General features: G+C 41.2%; 2 protein-coding genes across 2 annotated transcripts in view; one reads left to right on the top strand and one right to left on the bottom strand.

Annotated features, from left to right (window-relative positions):
- TRIM68 (tripartite motif containing 68) overlaps nucleotides 1-16,863 on the bottom strand; it is a 150,613-nt gene that overhangs the window by 40,746 nt on the left and 93,004 nt on the right. The gene's annotated exons all lie outside the window — the stretch shown is intronic.
- LOC113269240 (olfactory receptor 51E1) lies at nucleotides 11,517-15,156 on the top strand. The gene has a single exon (XM_026517949.4). The coding sequence runs from the start codon at nucleotides 12,076-12,078 to the stop codon at nucleotides 13,027-13,029; it is 954 nt and encodes a 317-aa protein (XP_026373734.2). The 5' UTR covers nucleotides 11,517-12,075; the 3' UTR covers nucleotides 13,030-15,156.

Raw genomic sequence — 16,863 nt, forward strand, 5'->3', positions numbered from 1 at the left:
AGTCCCCAGACAACACTGAAATGCTTTATGCTACATTAGTTTGCATTTCCTAGAATTTTATATAAATAGAATCAGACAATATGTACTCCTTTTTTTGTCTGGCTTATTTTGCTCAGCACAATTATTTTGAGATTCATCCATGTTGTAGCATATATAAGTAACTTAATTATTTTTATTGCTGGGTAGCATTCTGTTGTGTAATTATGTCATAGTTTGTTTATCCATTCATCTGTTGATGGACATTTAGGATGTTTCCAGAATTGACTGTTACGAATAAAGCTTTAGTGAACATGTAAGTCTTTGTTTGGACATGTTGTGGCTTTTTTCCCCCTTCCTGTGTAAATACTTAGGAATGAAATAGCTGGATTATACTGGAGGTATATGTTTAACTTTTTAACTGCCAAACTATTTTCCACAGTGGTTGTACCATTTTCCAAAGTGGTTGTACCATTTTACATTTCCACTAATAATGTATGAGAGTTACAATTTTTGGCATCTTAGCCTACATTTGATATAGTCTGTATTTTTTATTTTAGCCATTTTAGTAGGTTTGTAATAGTATCTCATTGTGCTTTCAATATGACCCTAATAAATAGTGATGCTTCACATCTTTCATGTGCTTATTTGCCATCTGTAAATCTTTGCCACTTCTCTGTTGGGTTGTTTTGTTATTATTGAGTTTGGATTTTTTAAAATATATTTTGCATGTAAGTCCTTTATCAGATACATACTTTACATTTTCCCCCAGTCTGTGATTTGTTTTTTGCTTCTCTTAATGGTCTTAAAAAAAAAATCAAACATTCTTAATTGATGAAGTTTAGTTTATCAAGTTGTTCTTTCATAGTACACACTTTTGATGTTGTATCTAAAAATTCATCACCACAATCACACATACACAAAAATCCATATTCTTTTTCTTCCCCTAGAAGCATTTTGGGTTTTACATTTAGCTCTGTGATCTATTTTGTGTTAGTTTTTGTATATACTGTAACATATGGATCAAAGTTAATTTATTTCCATATGGATATCTTGTTGTTCTAATGCTATTGGCCTATCCATGGTCAACCGTATTGCTTTTGTGTCTTTGTAGAAAATCAGTTATCTATATATGTGTGGGTCTCATTCTAGACTCTTTGTTCAATTCACTGACCTATTATTCTATTTTTTATGTCAATACCACATTGTTTTGACTACTGTAGCTTTGTAAGATGTCTTGCAATCAGTATTGTTAATTCTTTCACTTTGTTCTTCATTTTCAAAGGTGGTCTCACTGTATTTTCATAGGAATTTTAACAGCAGTTTTAAAATTTATACAAAGTAGTCTTTTGGAATTTTGATTTGAATTGTACTGAATTGATATTGGTCAGTTTAGAGAGAATTGACATTGTTGAGTTTTCCAACTCATGAACATAGTATATCTCTTCATTTTTAGGGTCTCCCTCAATTTCTTTTAGAAATGTTTTGTAGTTTCATTGTACAGGTTTTTCATGTCTCTCATCAGACTTCTCTGTATTTCATATTTTGATGCTATTATAAGTGGTATTATTTAGTTAACATTTATGATTATCCATTATGCTACTGTACAGAACTATAATTGATTTCTTTACGTTAGTCCTGAATCTTGAACTTTGCTAAACTTGATCATTATTTTATAAGTTTTTTGTATATTGCATTAGATTTTCTACATAGATGATCATGTTGCTTGTGAATAAAGACAGTTTTACTTCTTTCTTTCAAATTTGGATGCATTTAATCAATTAGTTTGTTTTATTGCATTGGCAAGAAATACCAGGATATTGTGAATAGAAGTGATAAGTGTCCTGTGATCTTAGAGGGAAAACATCTATTGTTTTACTATTAAGTATGTTCTATTAATTCTTAAGAGAGATATTGAAATATATAACTATAATTTTATAATATAATATATAATAATAATAATATAATTTTATATTGCTTCATGTAGTTATGCCACTTTATGCTTCAAATATTTTGAAATTTTCTTAACAGGTGTTTAAATATTTAGCAATTTTAATTTTCTCATAATGAATTATTCTGAAGTGGCCTTCTTTATTTGTGGTAATATTTTTATCTGAAATCTACATTGTCTGATATTAATAAAACCATTTTAGCTTTCTTGTAATTAATGTGATCATGGTATATATTTTTTTCCATTCCTTACTTTTCATCTATTTGTGTCTTTTGGTTTGGAGTGCCGTTTTTTACAGACAGGATATTTTCACATCTTACATTTTTATCTGATTTGATGATATCTGTATTTTAATTGAGGTATCCCATTTGTTTTCTATCTGTACCATCTGCCCCCCCTTTGCCTTTTTTTCTTTCTTTTTGATTAACTGAATACTTTTAATGGTTCCATTTTATCTCCTTTTATGGTTTGTTAGCTATCACTGTTTTGTTATTTTAATGGCTGCTTAGGGTTTATAATGTATATTAACTTATCACAGCCTACCTTCGTTTAACCATTTAATGTATAGAAGAATTTTACATACTGTATTCTCATTCCTCTCCTCCTAACCTTTGTGCAGTTGTTGTACATATTGCTTTTATATATTTTATAAACCCCACACTACATTATTATTATTTTCATTTAAACAATCATCTTTAAAGAGGTTTGAATAATAGGAAAACAACTTTATGTATTTACCCATGTGGTTACAATTCTGCATTTCTTTGTGTAGATGTACATTATTTCTATTTGGTATTATTTTTCTCTGCTTGAAGAGTTTCTTTATCATACCTTGTGATGTGGTCTGCTGATAATGAATTATTTCAGCTTTTGTATACCCAAAACATCTTTATCTTGAGCTTCTTGCATCTATGAGTTTATAGGTTTATAGTGTGTATCAAATTTGGAAAACTTTTGGCACTATTTTTTGTCTCCCCCCCTTGAGGACTCCAATCACATGTAGTCAGGCCACTTGAAGTTCTCCCACTGTTCACTGAGTCTGTGCTTGTTTTTTAAATATTGTTTTTTATCTCTGTGTTTCCTTTTGAATAGTTTCTAATTCCTTGTCTTCAAGTTTACTAATCATTTCTTCCACAACATATCTCCATCCAGTGAGTTTTATGTCTTATGAATTGCAGTTTTTGTCCCTAGAAGTTTGATTTCAATTTTATTTTTAAAAGATTTTTTTATTTATTTTAGAAAAAGAGTGAGAACAGGAGTGGCGGAGGGAGGAGAGGCAGAGGGAGGGGAGAAGCAGACTCCCCACTGAGCAGCGACCTGGACACAGGGTTAGATCCCAGGATCTTCACCTGAGAAGGCTGACACTTAACCTATTGAACCACCCAGGCGCTCCTGATTTCAATTTTAAAAAATATCTTTCATGTCTCTACTTAACTTTTTTAATCTATTTAATGCAGTTATAATTCTCATCTTAATATCTTTATCTTGTAGTTCTAATATCTGCTTCTAGATCAGTTTTATTTATTCTCTTCATTATGGGTCATTTTTCTTCTTTGCATGTCTGGCAAGTTTGATCACCTGTGAGACTGCAGATTTTACTTTGGTGCTGCATATTTTCATATCTCTATAGATATTCTTCTGCTTTGTTCAGAGAATCAGTCAAGTTACTTGTACGTAGTTAGGTCATTTGGGTCTTGCTTTTAAGATTTGTTAGGTGGGACTAGAGGAGTGCTCAGTCTAAGGGTCGTTATTCCCCACTACTGAGGCTAGATCCTTCTGCATTCTCTACTTAGTGCCCTGTGAATCTTGACGCTTTCCAGTCTGGCTGGTGGAAACAGTCACTGTCCTTGGCCCTGTGTGAGCACTGGATAGTGTTACCTTTCATCTTTTCAGGTGGCTCTTTCCCCAGTTTTACGTAGCTTGCTGACATGCATGTGTTGATCAGGACCTCAGCTGAAGGAGGACCCGCTACATCTCTGGAGTTCTCTCTCTGTGTAGATCTCTCATTTTTGATACTCTCTCTTTAAATCTAGGCGGCTTGAGTTTCCTGAACTCTTCATCTTCATGTCCTTAACTTAGGGTGTCCTCTGGACTTTGCCTGGGTTTTCCTTCCCTGTGCTGCAACATGGAAACTTTCTTAGGGCAGGAAGCTGGGGAATCCACAGGGTTTCACCTTATTTGTTTCCCATATCTCAGGGCTCACTGTACTTCATTGCCTGATGCCCACAGTCTTGCAAACCAGTGTTTATGTATATTGTCCATTTCTTGGTTCCTTCAGGGGGCTGTTACTTCTTGCTACTCCATTTTGGCCAGAAGTAGAAGTCCCTGGGATATATATATTTTTGAAGTCTTCACACAGCCTAAGTTTGGGAGGTTTAGGGAAACAGCAGAGATGGCTTGAGGGCGATGCAGTGAGTGTCAGGCTACAGGCTCTGCAGGTACCTGGAGCTCTTGTTGTCACTAGTTTTGATGTGGTTTGAGATGGAATGGCCTGATTTGATATGTTCTATTTTTGCATAGTATGAGTTAGCATGCTCTGGGTTGTAAATTTAAAACTTAGAGTTATAAAACTGATAAGTAGACAACAAGGAGAATCCAACTAAAATTCACTTTGCTTTATTTATAGACTTTTTAAAAACATTTAAATATGTAAGGTATTTAGTTTTACATTAAAATTGTTCTCTAGCTCTCTAAAATGTTCTTTCATTATTTTTGCCCTTAAGAGAGAAACCAGATGGCATTGGTCTTATATGGTTGGTGTTGGAGGTAGGGGAGGGTTAAGGAAACCACATCCTCTTTCCTCAGCCAGAAATTCAGAAAACCAAGGCCAGGGAGTGGAGGATAGCATGGTCCCCAGGGATCCATGTTATGAGTTAGCTAGACCCAGGGCCCAGAGCCTGGGAGACAAAGAAAATGTAGCCCTAGAGCTTTGGGGAAAGACAGATGGGTCCATTGGGATCCAGACTCAGCAAGGACCCAAGGAGGGGACACCAACAGGAAGAAGGCAGAAGACAGAGAAAGCTCCAGGAAGAAGAGGGGCTGGTACTTAATTGTGGGGCCTTACTGAAAGCTTATTCTGTTTTTCCTCTGGCTGAGTTTAATGAGCCTGGGAAGAAACTTAGATAAAAGCCCCTCACAAAGTCCATGGCCACACAAATGAGTTTCTTTTAGCCTTTCCTTACTCATCCCCCTATCTAACTTTACGTTGGGAACTGGCCAATATCCCGGCTGGCACAGGGCCCATCTGGGGAGGACTCTAGAGACCCTCTCTACCCACTGCCCCTCCTTCCCCATACCCGAGGTACACTTTCCCAGGACACAGAAGCCAAGAAGGACACCAGACCCACAGTTGGCTACTGAGGGGTACCTGCTGATAGACCCTCCAGGCAGCACCTCTACCCCCCCAGGAGGGAGAAGCAGAAGGAGGGAGGAGGTAAGACAGAGAATAAATACCCCTGACCAGGGAGGCCCAAAGGAGGGGGTGGAGAGAGAGAGTACTGAACTTCAGCACAGTCTGCCAGACCTCTTTGGGGAGAGGACTGGAGAAAAAGACACACATTCCTTTCAGGCCATTGAGGTGAGTGCAGGAGACCAGGGAGTATGCACAGGTGTGTGGGTTTCTTGTAGCTAGGGATTTCCCATTAGACCTGCCAAGTGAAGGAGAAACCATGCTGTGATGAACCAGAAGTACAGGCGTGGAGCCAGGGAGCATGAAGGAGGCTCCTCACTCAAAACACAGTGTTAGCAGTTTCTGTGTGGGGTGAAGGGAAGTATGGACAGTGGTAGATGCTGCCTATGGGTAGTGTTCAAGCCGTTTTTAGCGATCAGTTTCCTGGGGGTGCCCATCTAGGTCTTGGCAAGAGTTGGCCTAAATGAAGGTAAAGGGGCAGAAAACAGGCTGGGTTGGGGTTGGGTTAGAATTAGATTGCGGTTCGTGTGTTAACAGAACCCGTCCCAGGCTCTTAGTCTGGTTGTAGCTCAGTTTGTGATTGGGGGTTTAGGGCTCATTCTGTAATCTGTATCGGGAGTCAGACTGTGGCTCATATTGGGACTTAGCAGTCCTCCTGGGGTTCTGGTCCTGACTCAGTCTTTGCCTCGGGTCAGGGTCCAGTCTTCATCCCATATAAAAAGTGCATTACCACCTACTCTGTGACTTCCCCTGCTGTGCACACTGTTCCCCAGCCCCATTGAACCACTTGCAGCTTTCCACACAAGGTATGTTCTTTCCCTCTGGCTCTTCACATTTGCCAGTGTGCACTTTTTTTTTTTTTTTAAGATTTATTTATTTATTTATCATTTGAGAGAGAGACAGACAGCAGAGTGAGAGACATCTTCTAAAATTCTCCTGTGCTCTCGATGCTCTGGCTACATTGACCTTCTTTTTGTTCTGGGAATCCCCAGAACAGAAGAACTTCTCCTTTTGTTGTCTCCTCAGCTCTTTCCCTAGATCTCAGAATGGCTGGCATGTTCTTATCATACAGCTCTCAGCTTATATGTCACCTCCTCAGCAGGGCTGTCACTGATCTCCTCTCAAATATGGGTACCCTCCCTTACCTTCTCTGTCCTCTCACTCCATTTTCTCTTAGGTGCACTTATCTTTACCTGATATGTTCTTGCTTATTTATTTGTTTACTTTTTGTTACTTCCCTCCTCATGCATGAGCTCCATGAAAGCAGTGATCTTTTCTGTTTCATCCACTGCTTTATCTCCAGTTTTGGCACATAGTAGGTACTGAATATATTTTTACTGTTTAACTGAATGCTGCTGTCCCCATACTGTCCACCCTGCCTGGTTAACTGTGACTGGCCCCACAAGTCTTGGCTCAGAGGTCACCTCCTCAAGGAGGCCCTCTGAACCTGACAACTTGGTAAACTATTGTCTGCTTTGCTCCTGAGGCCCGTACTTACCCCCATGCTAGCATTTATCACAACATGTTGTGATAGCTTCATGATTTGTCTCAATTTCTCCCCACCCCTGGAGTTCTGAGCTGTACCTTGTTTACTCTGTGTCTCATTATCTCCAGTGCGTTAGCACAGGTTCTGGCACATGGCAGTCAATCAATAATTACTGGAAAAACATCAGTATATCAATCAAAATCCAAGATCAGGCCTTTTCATTGCACCACATTTCCCTGTGTGCAGGCAGCAGAGTAGCTCTGATGGGCACTGTTTACCAGGTCAAGATTTGCAGGTCTGTGGGACTTTTATTGACTCTTCCTATGTGGAACATGGAGGGGCAGGGACCTGAATCCCTGGAGCTCTGTTTGGGGTTGATTTTTGGAGGGCCAGGCTGACTTGAGTGAGTAGAGTGAGGCTCCCAGCCTAAAAGTAGAGTTGGCCTCTTTTGAGTTGGAAAAATGAGAGAGTGCAATTTATGTTCTCATTTTGGCCATTCTAAAATGAGTGGCCAAGGCCCTGCAAAGGTTCACCTGCTTTGTCAAATCTAGGCAAAGAAGAGGGGACAGGGAATGTGGGTGATTTGGGGTGGGAGTGATTCTGGGGCTACCACACTCATGGAGTATTAAGAAAAGTACCCCCCTCTCATGAACTGAATGATGAGATCCTACAGCTCTTGGCCACCCCTAAAGTCCCTCTCTGAGCCTGGGAGTAGGAGCCAGAGGCTCCCACGTCTTCCCGGCTCTCTCCAAGGACATTCTCTTCCAGATGTTCCCACAGAGGCTGGCAGGGGCACCAGTGGTCCCTACGTCACTGCTCTAGGCGTGGAGCACTCTGTGTGCTTAGCTCAGACAATGGCAATGACTATGAATCCCATCTTCCATTCCCTCCTTGATCCCCTTCCCTGCTGCACATAAGTGGGGAGAGTTGGTTAGGTGTTCTGAGTCCTGGAGAGGCCCTCTAGACTCATGGGTCCTCAAAGTTTGGATTTCTTGGAGATTAACATTAAAATAGTCCTTATAAAATATTGGTCCATGCTTAAGGAGACTGGGAAAGGGCAGGGCAGTAGCCTGGACTATTGGAAAGCATATGGATTTGGCACTGAGAGCTCTAATTAACCTTCAACATCCTTATCAGTCAAACGGGATTAATAATACCTGCCTAACAGGTTGATGAAAGGCTCTAATCATGTAAGAAGGAAGTACTGGGTAGAGGATGAAGTTTTTTAATTTCCACTACGGGACCTACTCAGAGTCACAGCCAGAGGAGTTGGGGCTGAAAGGAGTGTGCCCAAGTCCTAGTCCAGGAGGATCTTCTTCGCTACCCTCTTGAGTTCCCTTCCAAGGGTCTCCCTGGCCTAGGTGTCCTACTTACCAGGCCATTCTCCCCTGCCTCTTGGGAAGATTTTATTGTTTTCAGAAGGTGCAGCACAATTAAGGGCAACCTAGAATAGTAGAAAATGAACAGGCCTTGTTGTTAGTCCAGGTTAAATTTCTGCTTTTCCAGTCAACTGTTAAACCCTGGGAACATTATTTAATCCGTTGGGACCCAGTTTTCTGAGCTATAATATAGAGAAGATACATAGAATTCCTGTCATGCAGGATTGTTCTTAGGTTAGAGATCATCTTTTTACAGTGTCCAACGTTTTGTAGACACACAGTGATTTCTGTTATCATAAAAAGCAATAAAATCGGTGTTGGGAGAGACCTCATAATTATTCTCTTGGATCAGAAGAAATAGAGCTTGTAGCCCCTGGTCTACCTTTCTGACTGCTTTTCCATGGGTCCCTGAGGAAGAGGGAGTTCAGAGAGCTCTGGGAAGAGTGGGAGGATGGGCTGGTCAAGGGGGCTGAGCTGGCACTGGACAACAGAGTCTGGAAGCCAGGAGGAAAGAATGAGGATTGAAGGCCTTAAGGTGTGTTTCTGCTCCATGTAGCTGGCAGCTTCTGCACTCTCCATCCTCAAGAAAGGGCCAAGATGTCCTTCACAGTTCTCCAAGGTACAGGGCTGGGACCTGCTAGATAGTGTGACTTTTTTCAGAGAAAATCCTAGGCCTATTCCCTGGGGCTAGGGTAGTGCAGGCTTTCAGGAAAAAAAAAAAAAAAAAAAAAAGGAAGGAAAAAAGAAAGAAAGAAAAAAGACTGTCTTTGTTTATTTTTCCTTGACTATGTTTTATTTTCAAAATAGAGTGATTTAGTTGTGAACTCCCCCAGAGCTCCAAATGTTCTCTCTCTGAGTGCTTGCAAATGGTTTTAATTACCAACAGCCCATTCAGGCTGGATGGCATGGGTTTCCTCTGCTGGCCTCCTGGCAGGACTGTGGGAGGTTGGGATGCTTCAGGGCTTGTGCCTCCTGGCGGGTTCCCCTACCATTCCTTCATTTTCCTTTTGCTGGAGGGTTCTGTGTCCCAGCCTGATATTTTCCACCAACAGTAGCTACCCACTTTATACTGCTGAGGTGCCTCCTTTCCTGGACAGCTGAGTCCTCTTCGTGTCTGGTATCTCCACATCAGTGCTTAGTCTTTGCCACTGTGAGTGATCGACTGCTAGTGTGTGTGTGTGTGTGTGTGTGTGTGTGTGTGTGTGTGTGTGTATCTAAGGTGGAGCGGCAATTTAGGTGACAAATAGGGGAAATGAAATTTTTTTTGAAACTTCGTACATATTCAGGGACCTTTTTCCCCATTTTAATGGAAAAAAATTTAAAAAGCGTGTCGTACACTGTGATACAGGTTTTACAACTCCCTTTGACAGGTCTTACCTCACAATGTTGCTGCAGCATTATAAGGTTGGTATTGTCCTCAACATTTATTCTGTGCTGAGACTTGAGTTCCCAGCCCCAGAATTCTGCTTGCCACATCACTTGGCCCTGAGAGGTAATCGGGTGGAATATACGAATCCATGATTCTTTCCCAGTGTTTCTTAAGGTGGCACACTGTGATCCCATTCTACCATGTCTGTTCTTGTGAAATTTTTGTATGGTGTAGATATCTGGCCCTCTGGAGTAGCAGAGCCTTCTTGCTGATGTCTGCAGAGGAGGGATCCTAGGTCACCCCGTCTCTTGGGCATAAACCGTATTGCAAGCCTACTTTGCATTTATGTAGAGCCAAGGCTTTGTACCTGCCCCATTCTCCATGTATTCTCTCATGCCTTCTCCATGTATCCTCTCATGCCTTCTTCATGTATTCTCTCAGGGGTAAGAAAGGCCTTTTCTGTTTGACCCTAAAGATTCTTGTTCTAAAATTAAGACTATCCTGCACTGACCTTCTAAACATTCTTTCATTCTTCTCCAGAGACTGTATAGTTCACCCAACTGGCAGTCCTATTGAGGGATGCTTCTTTTGATAAAACTCACTTTCATTTTCAATAAATGTTAACTAAATACTAATTAATAAATATGGTAGGGTTCCTGCCATTCAGGAATCCATAATTCAGGGGAAAACAAATACAGGAATAATTATAGCTCAGGACTATAAATGCTTGAAAAGAGACCTAAACAAAGTTCTTTGGGAGCACAGGGCAGGAAACATTTAATTAGACCCAGGGGTAGAAGCTTAGCAAAACAGCATAGGAGAGAGACAGTAAAAGGATATGAAAGATGGGTGAGATTTTGCTCAGTGGGAAGTCAAGGAGAGGGATCTGGGAAGATCTTGATGAAGGGATGAGAAATAAAAAAGACAGAAAGACATAGAAGCGTGGGAATCAATGCCACCTTCGTGAAATGGCATGCATTCGAATGTGGCTAGAGCACAGGGACCATGGTCAGCAGTGGTTAGAGAGAAATCTAGCGCCAGATGCTAGAAGACAGACTTTTTGCCACAACCTAACAGTTTGATCTTTTTTCTAGAATTAATGTGGAACTTTGAGAGGTATTTTTTAAAGCAATAGATAGTGAGCTGATTTCATTTGCTTGGAAGATTGTTGGGATTGTGCAGATAAAGACAGATGCACTGGAGGCATGGCAGACAGACTCAGAGTCTCTGAGCTTCTGTGGCTGTTCAGGCCACCCCACAGAAGAAAGGACATGCTAGAGGAGAACAGTTAACAACAACAGATGTAATTATTTGCATATTTACTATGTGTCAGGCATTGTATTAAATGCTTTATACTCATCGTCTCACTGAATCCTCGCATTGAGCTCTGTTACGCAGCAACTATTATCCTTGTTTTAATGATGGGGAAACTGAGGCTTAGAAAGGTTAAATGATTTGCCCAGATGGCACAGTGAAGTTTATCCACTGGGATATGAATCCAGGATTGATTTCAAAGCTCATAGTCTTAACAACCATACAATACTGCCTCTGAAAGAATTTGTTTTTTGGACAGGGAGAGTTTGATGTGCTTGAGAGACAGGTGATTCCTTTCAGGAAGACTTTAGAATTCTGAATCTGGATCACAAAAGACAATTCAAAGCTTGGTAAACAGATTTGGGAATCAGTAGTTTATGCATAACAATTGGATTTATTGGAAGGGACGAGATGGCCAGGGTAGAGGGTGTAGAACAACAGGAGAACTAAGGATAAAATTCGGAGAGCATTATTACCTAAAAGTATGCTTAAGGGTCAAGGTGAAAGAGGCTGAAGATGCAGAAAGAAGACCAAGAACTGGTGATCAGAGAGAGATTAGGAGCAGCAGGAGCAGAAGGGAGAAATTTTTAAGAAGGAGGGAACTCCTAATATTGTCATAGGTTACAGAGAGGTCTTACAGAAGATTTGAGACACTGTTGACTTTGGCTTCTTTGCCTGAAATTCTAGGTTAAATATGGCTCCTTATACCTTCTCCCTCCAGCAGTTTGAATTAAACTTTCATTCTCTGTCTAAACCTCGTGCTCCCAGTGTTTTGCTCTCTGTCTGGTCTGAGGGAACCCCTGTGTAATAGCTCAATAGTGGAACAAAGATTACTGACACATCCTGAGCCCAGTGAATGGTGTAAGTCCTTCCTGATGCTGGCCATTAGCTCTTCTTCACACTCAACTGCTTTCTGGCAACTTGTCTTAGTATTTCACTTGTTTTCAGGATTGACTTTAGAGGTGGGATTAGTAATTAGAACTGGGCCTTGAGTTGCAAATGGTGGTTAGGTTGAGTTTAGAATAGAATCAGTTTGGATAGGCAATGAAGTTAGAGTTTGGGTTAGAAAATAGGACATCAGGGTGGAGGGAAAAAAGCATGGTATTGGGATCCTGGAGGATCTGACAATGGCTTGTTTTTGTATTCCAGCCTCTACCTGCCTGGCACTGGTTGAGGCTCAGCTTCTTCACTATGGTGGACCCCAGTAACAATGAATCCAGTGCCACATATTTTATTTTAATAGGCCTTCCAGGCTGGGAAGAAGCTCAGTTCTGGTTGGCCTTCCCATTGTGCTCCCTCTACCTTATTGCTGTGCTAGGAAACCTGACAATCATCTACATTGTGCGGACTGAGCACAGCCTACATGAACCCATGTATATTTTTCTTTGTATGCTTTCTGGCCTTGACATCCTTATCTCCACTTCATCTATGCCCAAAATGATGGCCATCTTCTGGTTCAATTCCACTGTCATCCAATTTGATGCTTGTCTGCTACAGATGTTTGCCATCCACTCCTTATCTGGCATGGAGTCCACGGTACTGCTGGCCATGGCCTTTGACCGCTATGTGGCCATTTGCCACCCATTACGCCATGCCACTGTGCTAACATTGCCTCGTATTACCAAGATTGGCATGGCTGCTGTGGTACGGGGTACTGCACTTATGGCACCCCTGCCTATTTTCATCAAACGGCTGCCTTTCTGCCACTCCAACATTCTTTCCCATTCCTACTGCCTACACCAAGATGTCATGAAACTGGCTTGTGCTGACATCCGTGTCAATATCATCTATGGCCTCATTGTCATCATCTCTGCCATTGGCCTGGACTCACTTCTCATCTCTTTGTCATATCTGCTTATCCTCAAGACTGTGTTGGGCTTGACACGTGAAGCCCAAGCAAAGGCATTTGGCACTTGTGTCTCTCATGTATGTGCTGTTTTCATATTTTATGTCCCTTTCATTGGATTATCTATGGTACACCGTTTTGGCAAGCGGCGTGACTCCCTCCTACCCATCACCATGGCCAACATCTACCTGCTTGTTCCTCCTGTGCTCAACCCTGTTGTTTACGGAGTCAAGACAAAGGAGATCCGGCAGCGCATACTTCGTCTTTTCCATGTGACCACCCATACATCAGATCCCTAGGTGTCAGTGAAAACTTCCTTTTTACTCAAAGTTTTTCAATTCAAATTTCAATATCAACATTTTGGAAGACAGTATTAGGGGAAAAAAATCTTCACTAGTAGAAACACAACTGATTCTTTAAACATGAAACTGGTTGGAGAATCTCTATAGGATAGGGGTAGACCCATTTACTGCTGATCCCTGTTTTAAAATATTATTTTCCCTTTATAATTCTCTCCATATAATTATTAGAACCATGAGGTGGTTGTGGCTGGAGGGTTATTGCTTCCCATGTAACCATTTAGTCCAAATCTCTAATTGCTTCACTGATAGTCTATAGCATTCTGATCGGAGTGGCACATCTAAGGGATATTGATGAAAGGGTTAAGCATGGCAAAGTAAAATAAATACGAGAGTGCAATACAATCAGATAATCTGGCTTAAAACTGTGATTTCCTCTTCAGAATCCCCAACCGTATTGGATCCCAGGAAAAGAGATATACCAGGATTTCCTTCTTCAAAATAATTTCCACAGAGGATATTTCTGTTCTTCTGGACACCAGCCCTTAAGAGGAGGATTAGAAGTAGAACCTCGAAAAGACTATAGTTACCTACATTAATGAAAGAGAACAACTCTGTTTTGAGAGTTTTCACAGCTCATGGACACTCTTCCTTCCTTAATTTTCTTATCAACCTTTTGATCTGGGCAGGAATACAAATGGTATCACTGTTATACCAATGGGGAAATCGATGTTAATGGGGATCAGTGAATTACATGAGGTCAGAAAACATTGTCTTTCATGCCCAATCCCATATTGTGGGGAGGGTCTGTTAGAGAAACCCATGAGTTAGTGAGTGAGACGTTTCCAGAGTCTTGCATTTTTTAGGGGAGGTATTTAATTTCCTTCCTCACTCATTTAGTATTGCATATAGGAATTTCCTGTTAATGTTGCTGATGGCCTTAATCCCAATAGTTCTGGGTCCATTGCCACCGTACCTGGGTATGGTGTGCTTGGGTCATTCCCAAAAAGTGGCTGGTTTGGAAAATAGTATGGTTAGCAGTGGAGGCACTCATTGGTTACCCGGAGAGACACCGTATGGAGAAATGCAGCTGAGAACACGTAGAAGCTCATGTCAGAAATGGCGGGTCTCTCCCAGACCAGGAATCAAGAGCAGGAAGCATCATGAGGCTGAGCAAGGCTAATGGCCCATGTGGCTAGCAAAGCAAGGTTAAGGCAAGCATGGCTTCAAACAAACTGAGTAGCTCATGTAAGTGGACACCACATATCCCCTAGGCTCTGAATGGCCCTGCAGGGGAAGCCCGTAGAATTAGTGCTTATAAAACAAGACCGTAGGAGAGGCCAATAAAGACTACACCCGTGCTAGCTGTACTTAGCATGAATATGGTCCCAGAGGTCTACCTAAGAGCCTCACAAGGTAGACACAACACTTCTAGGAGGAAGCAGAATGGGAAGGAGAGGGTGTGGGCACTACAGGAGTGCAGTGGGAATAGGGCAGAAATGAGACCACCACCCGTGGTGGGGAGCATATCAGGCCCAAAGAAAGGTACGTGAATGTGAGAAGCATTCTCACATGTGAGAAGTATATGTGAGAAGTATAGTAGAAAGCATGGCACAGAGCCAGCCCGAATTTTCTGGCTATAGCTAGCAGACTGCTTGGTAGAGAGGGTACGAAGAGAGCCCATCTGATTTCTTGGACTGGAATCCAGAAGAGGAGAATTGTGAGCAGTATGGAATCTGATATGTTCAGGTGAGTAGTGGCTAGCAGAGCTAGGAGAATAAACTTGAGTCAGTGCAGGCTTTGGCCATTTAGGATGGAGGAGCAGCCTCTTATCCAGTAGCAGCCTGACATAGGGATTGAGAGAAAGAGAGAATGAAAGAGAGAGAAAGAGACTGATGTTCATTTTTAGTGGGGAAGCAGTATATGATTACTGCGAACAAACTTGTACACTCTCAAAATATAAAGGAAAAATATAATAAATTCCAGTAAACGTGTCCCATTAAAAAACAAATATTGTTAGCATTGTGGTGTTTATTTGTCCAGATTTTTTTAAAGTAGGCTCCACGCCCAGTGTGGAGCCCAACGTGGGGCCTGAACCCACAACCTGAGGTCAAGAACCGAGCTGAAATCAAGAGTTGGACGTGTAACCAACTGAGCCGCTGAGGAGCCCCTCTCCAGATTTTTTATAAGTGTTTGAATGCATGTTTCTGTATGGGCATATGATGAATGTGTGTATCTGTTTTATATTTGAAAAAATATATTTGAAAACCTATTAGAGACATGGATACTAAACAGATGAATCAGACCCATTTTAAATTTTTTTCTGAAGATGCAGCTATTATCCTAGATTTTAGAAGTCTGTGATAGTTAATATGCTGAGGATAAGTTTTGTGGCTTTGATCTTAAGTAACTTAACCATTTTGTGAGTATAAACACAAACACACACACACACACACACACACACACACACACACAGAGACCCCCCCCCCACCACTCCTTCCACCACCTTCCTTATGTAATTTCTTAATAAATAGTAAATGCCAGATATAGAAACAAAACTATAGCAGGACTCTTTTGACTTCTAGATCAGATTTCTTGTCATTTACTTCATGAATCCTTACTGGGTCACCTGGAAGGATCTGGCGTTAAGGACTAGAATGAGAGGGATAGGCTGCCTCTTTGAGGAGATTTGGCTGGAAGTTAGGGTGTGTTCTGGACAAGGACCTTCATCATGTGCCTTTCACATGGCTATCCTTTTACCTTCCCCATTTCCTTTCTTTGGACATTGCTGTCTCTCCCTAACATCTCAGCCACTTGGATCTTTGTTGGGTCCAGGTGAAGTCTGAGTAATATTAAATCTCAGTCTGTAAGTTACTCATTTTTTTTTAGGTTTATTTAGAAATTTTTCATAAACATGCCTTGTGTTCTCCATCCTGACTGCGAGCACTCTAGTCCAGCTACTCACCTCTTGTTTGGAGGTTTGCCGTATCTCCACATGTGTCTCCTTGCCTTGAACGTCTTTCGCACTAGCCCTAAATCCCATGTAGTTCGCAGGAGCTTTTCCAAACACAGTTCTGATTATCTTGCTCCCCTACTTAAAATCCACTGAAGGTCTTTTATTGCCTGCCATATAGCGTTAATTCTTAGAATGACAGTAGGCATTCTTTTTCACTTATATACCTGTTCCCATCTTATTTTTTCAAGTATAATAACTCTAATTTTGCACATAGTGTGTTTTTCAGCTGCTTTATAGTACTTGCTCCCAATGGTTTCATGCACTTTTAAATCCTCTGTTTTACTCTGTTTCCTTTGAATTGCCTTTTGCCATTTTTTCTTTTTAGTAACACCTTACAAAATGAAGCCCTTTATCATTTTTCAGGCCAAAAGAAACATTTTCTGTTCAGTGTCCCTAGGCCTCTTGGCTCATACTTTAACACAGAACCATTTATAGTTCAGAAAAGTTTGGGTGAGACTTCTGAGTCATATGTATTCAAGTTAATAAGGTATCCTGTATTACTCCTTTAATTAAGTTAAGACTCCTTTGGGTGCGATGGACATACATGTGGAGGGTTAACCCTTCCACTGTCTTGCCTTTAAGATAGACAGACCTGAATTTGGGAAAAGACCGTATTATACCATTGGTTTAGAATTTCAGAGTTGACATTTATTGTTTATCTCTTAAGGTACAGTAGTCCCCCCTTATCCACAGGGGATACATTCCAAGACCCTCATTCTCAATGGGGAAAAGCTGGAAGCGTTTCCCTTAAGATAAGGAACACGACAAGGATGCCCACTCTCACCACTATTATTCAACATAGTACTAGAAGTCCTTGC

Source organism: Ursus arctos, unplaced genomic scaffold (genome assembly GCF_023065955.2).
Source record: "Ursus arctos isolate Adak ecotype North America unplaced genomic scaffold, UrsArc2.0 scaffold_22, whole genome shotgun sequence".
NCBI classification, from domain to species: Eukaryota; Metazoa; Chordata; class Mammalia; order Carnivora; family Ursidae; genus Ursus; species Ursus arctos.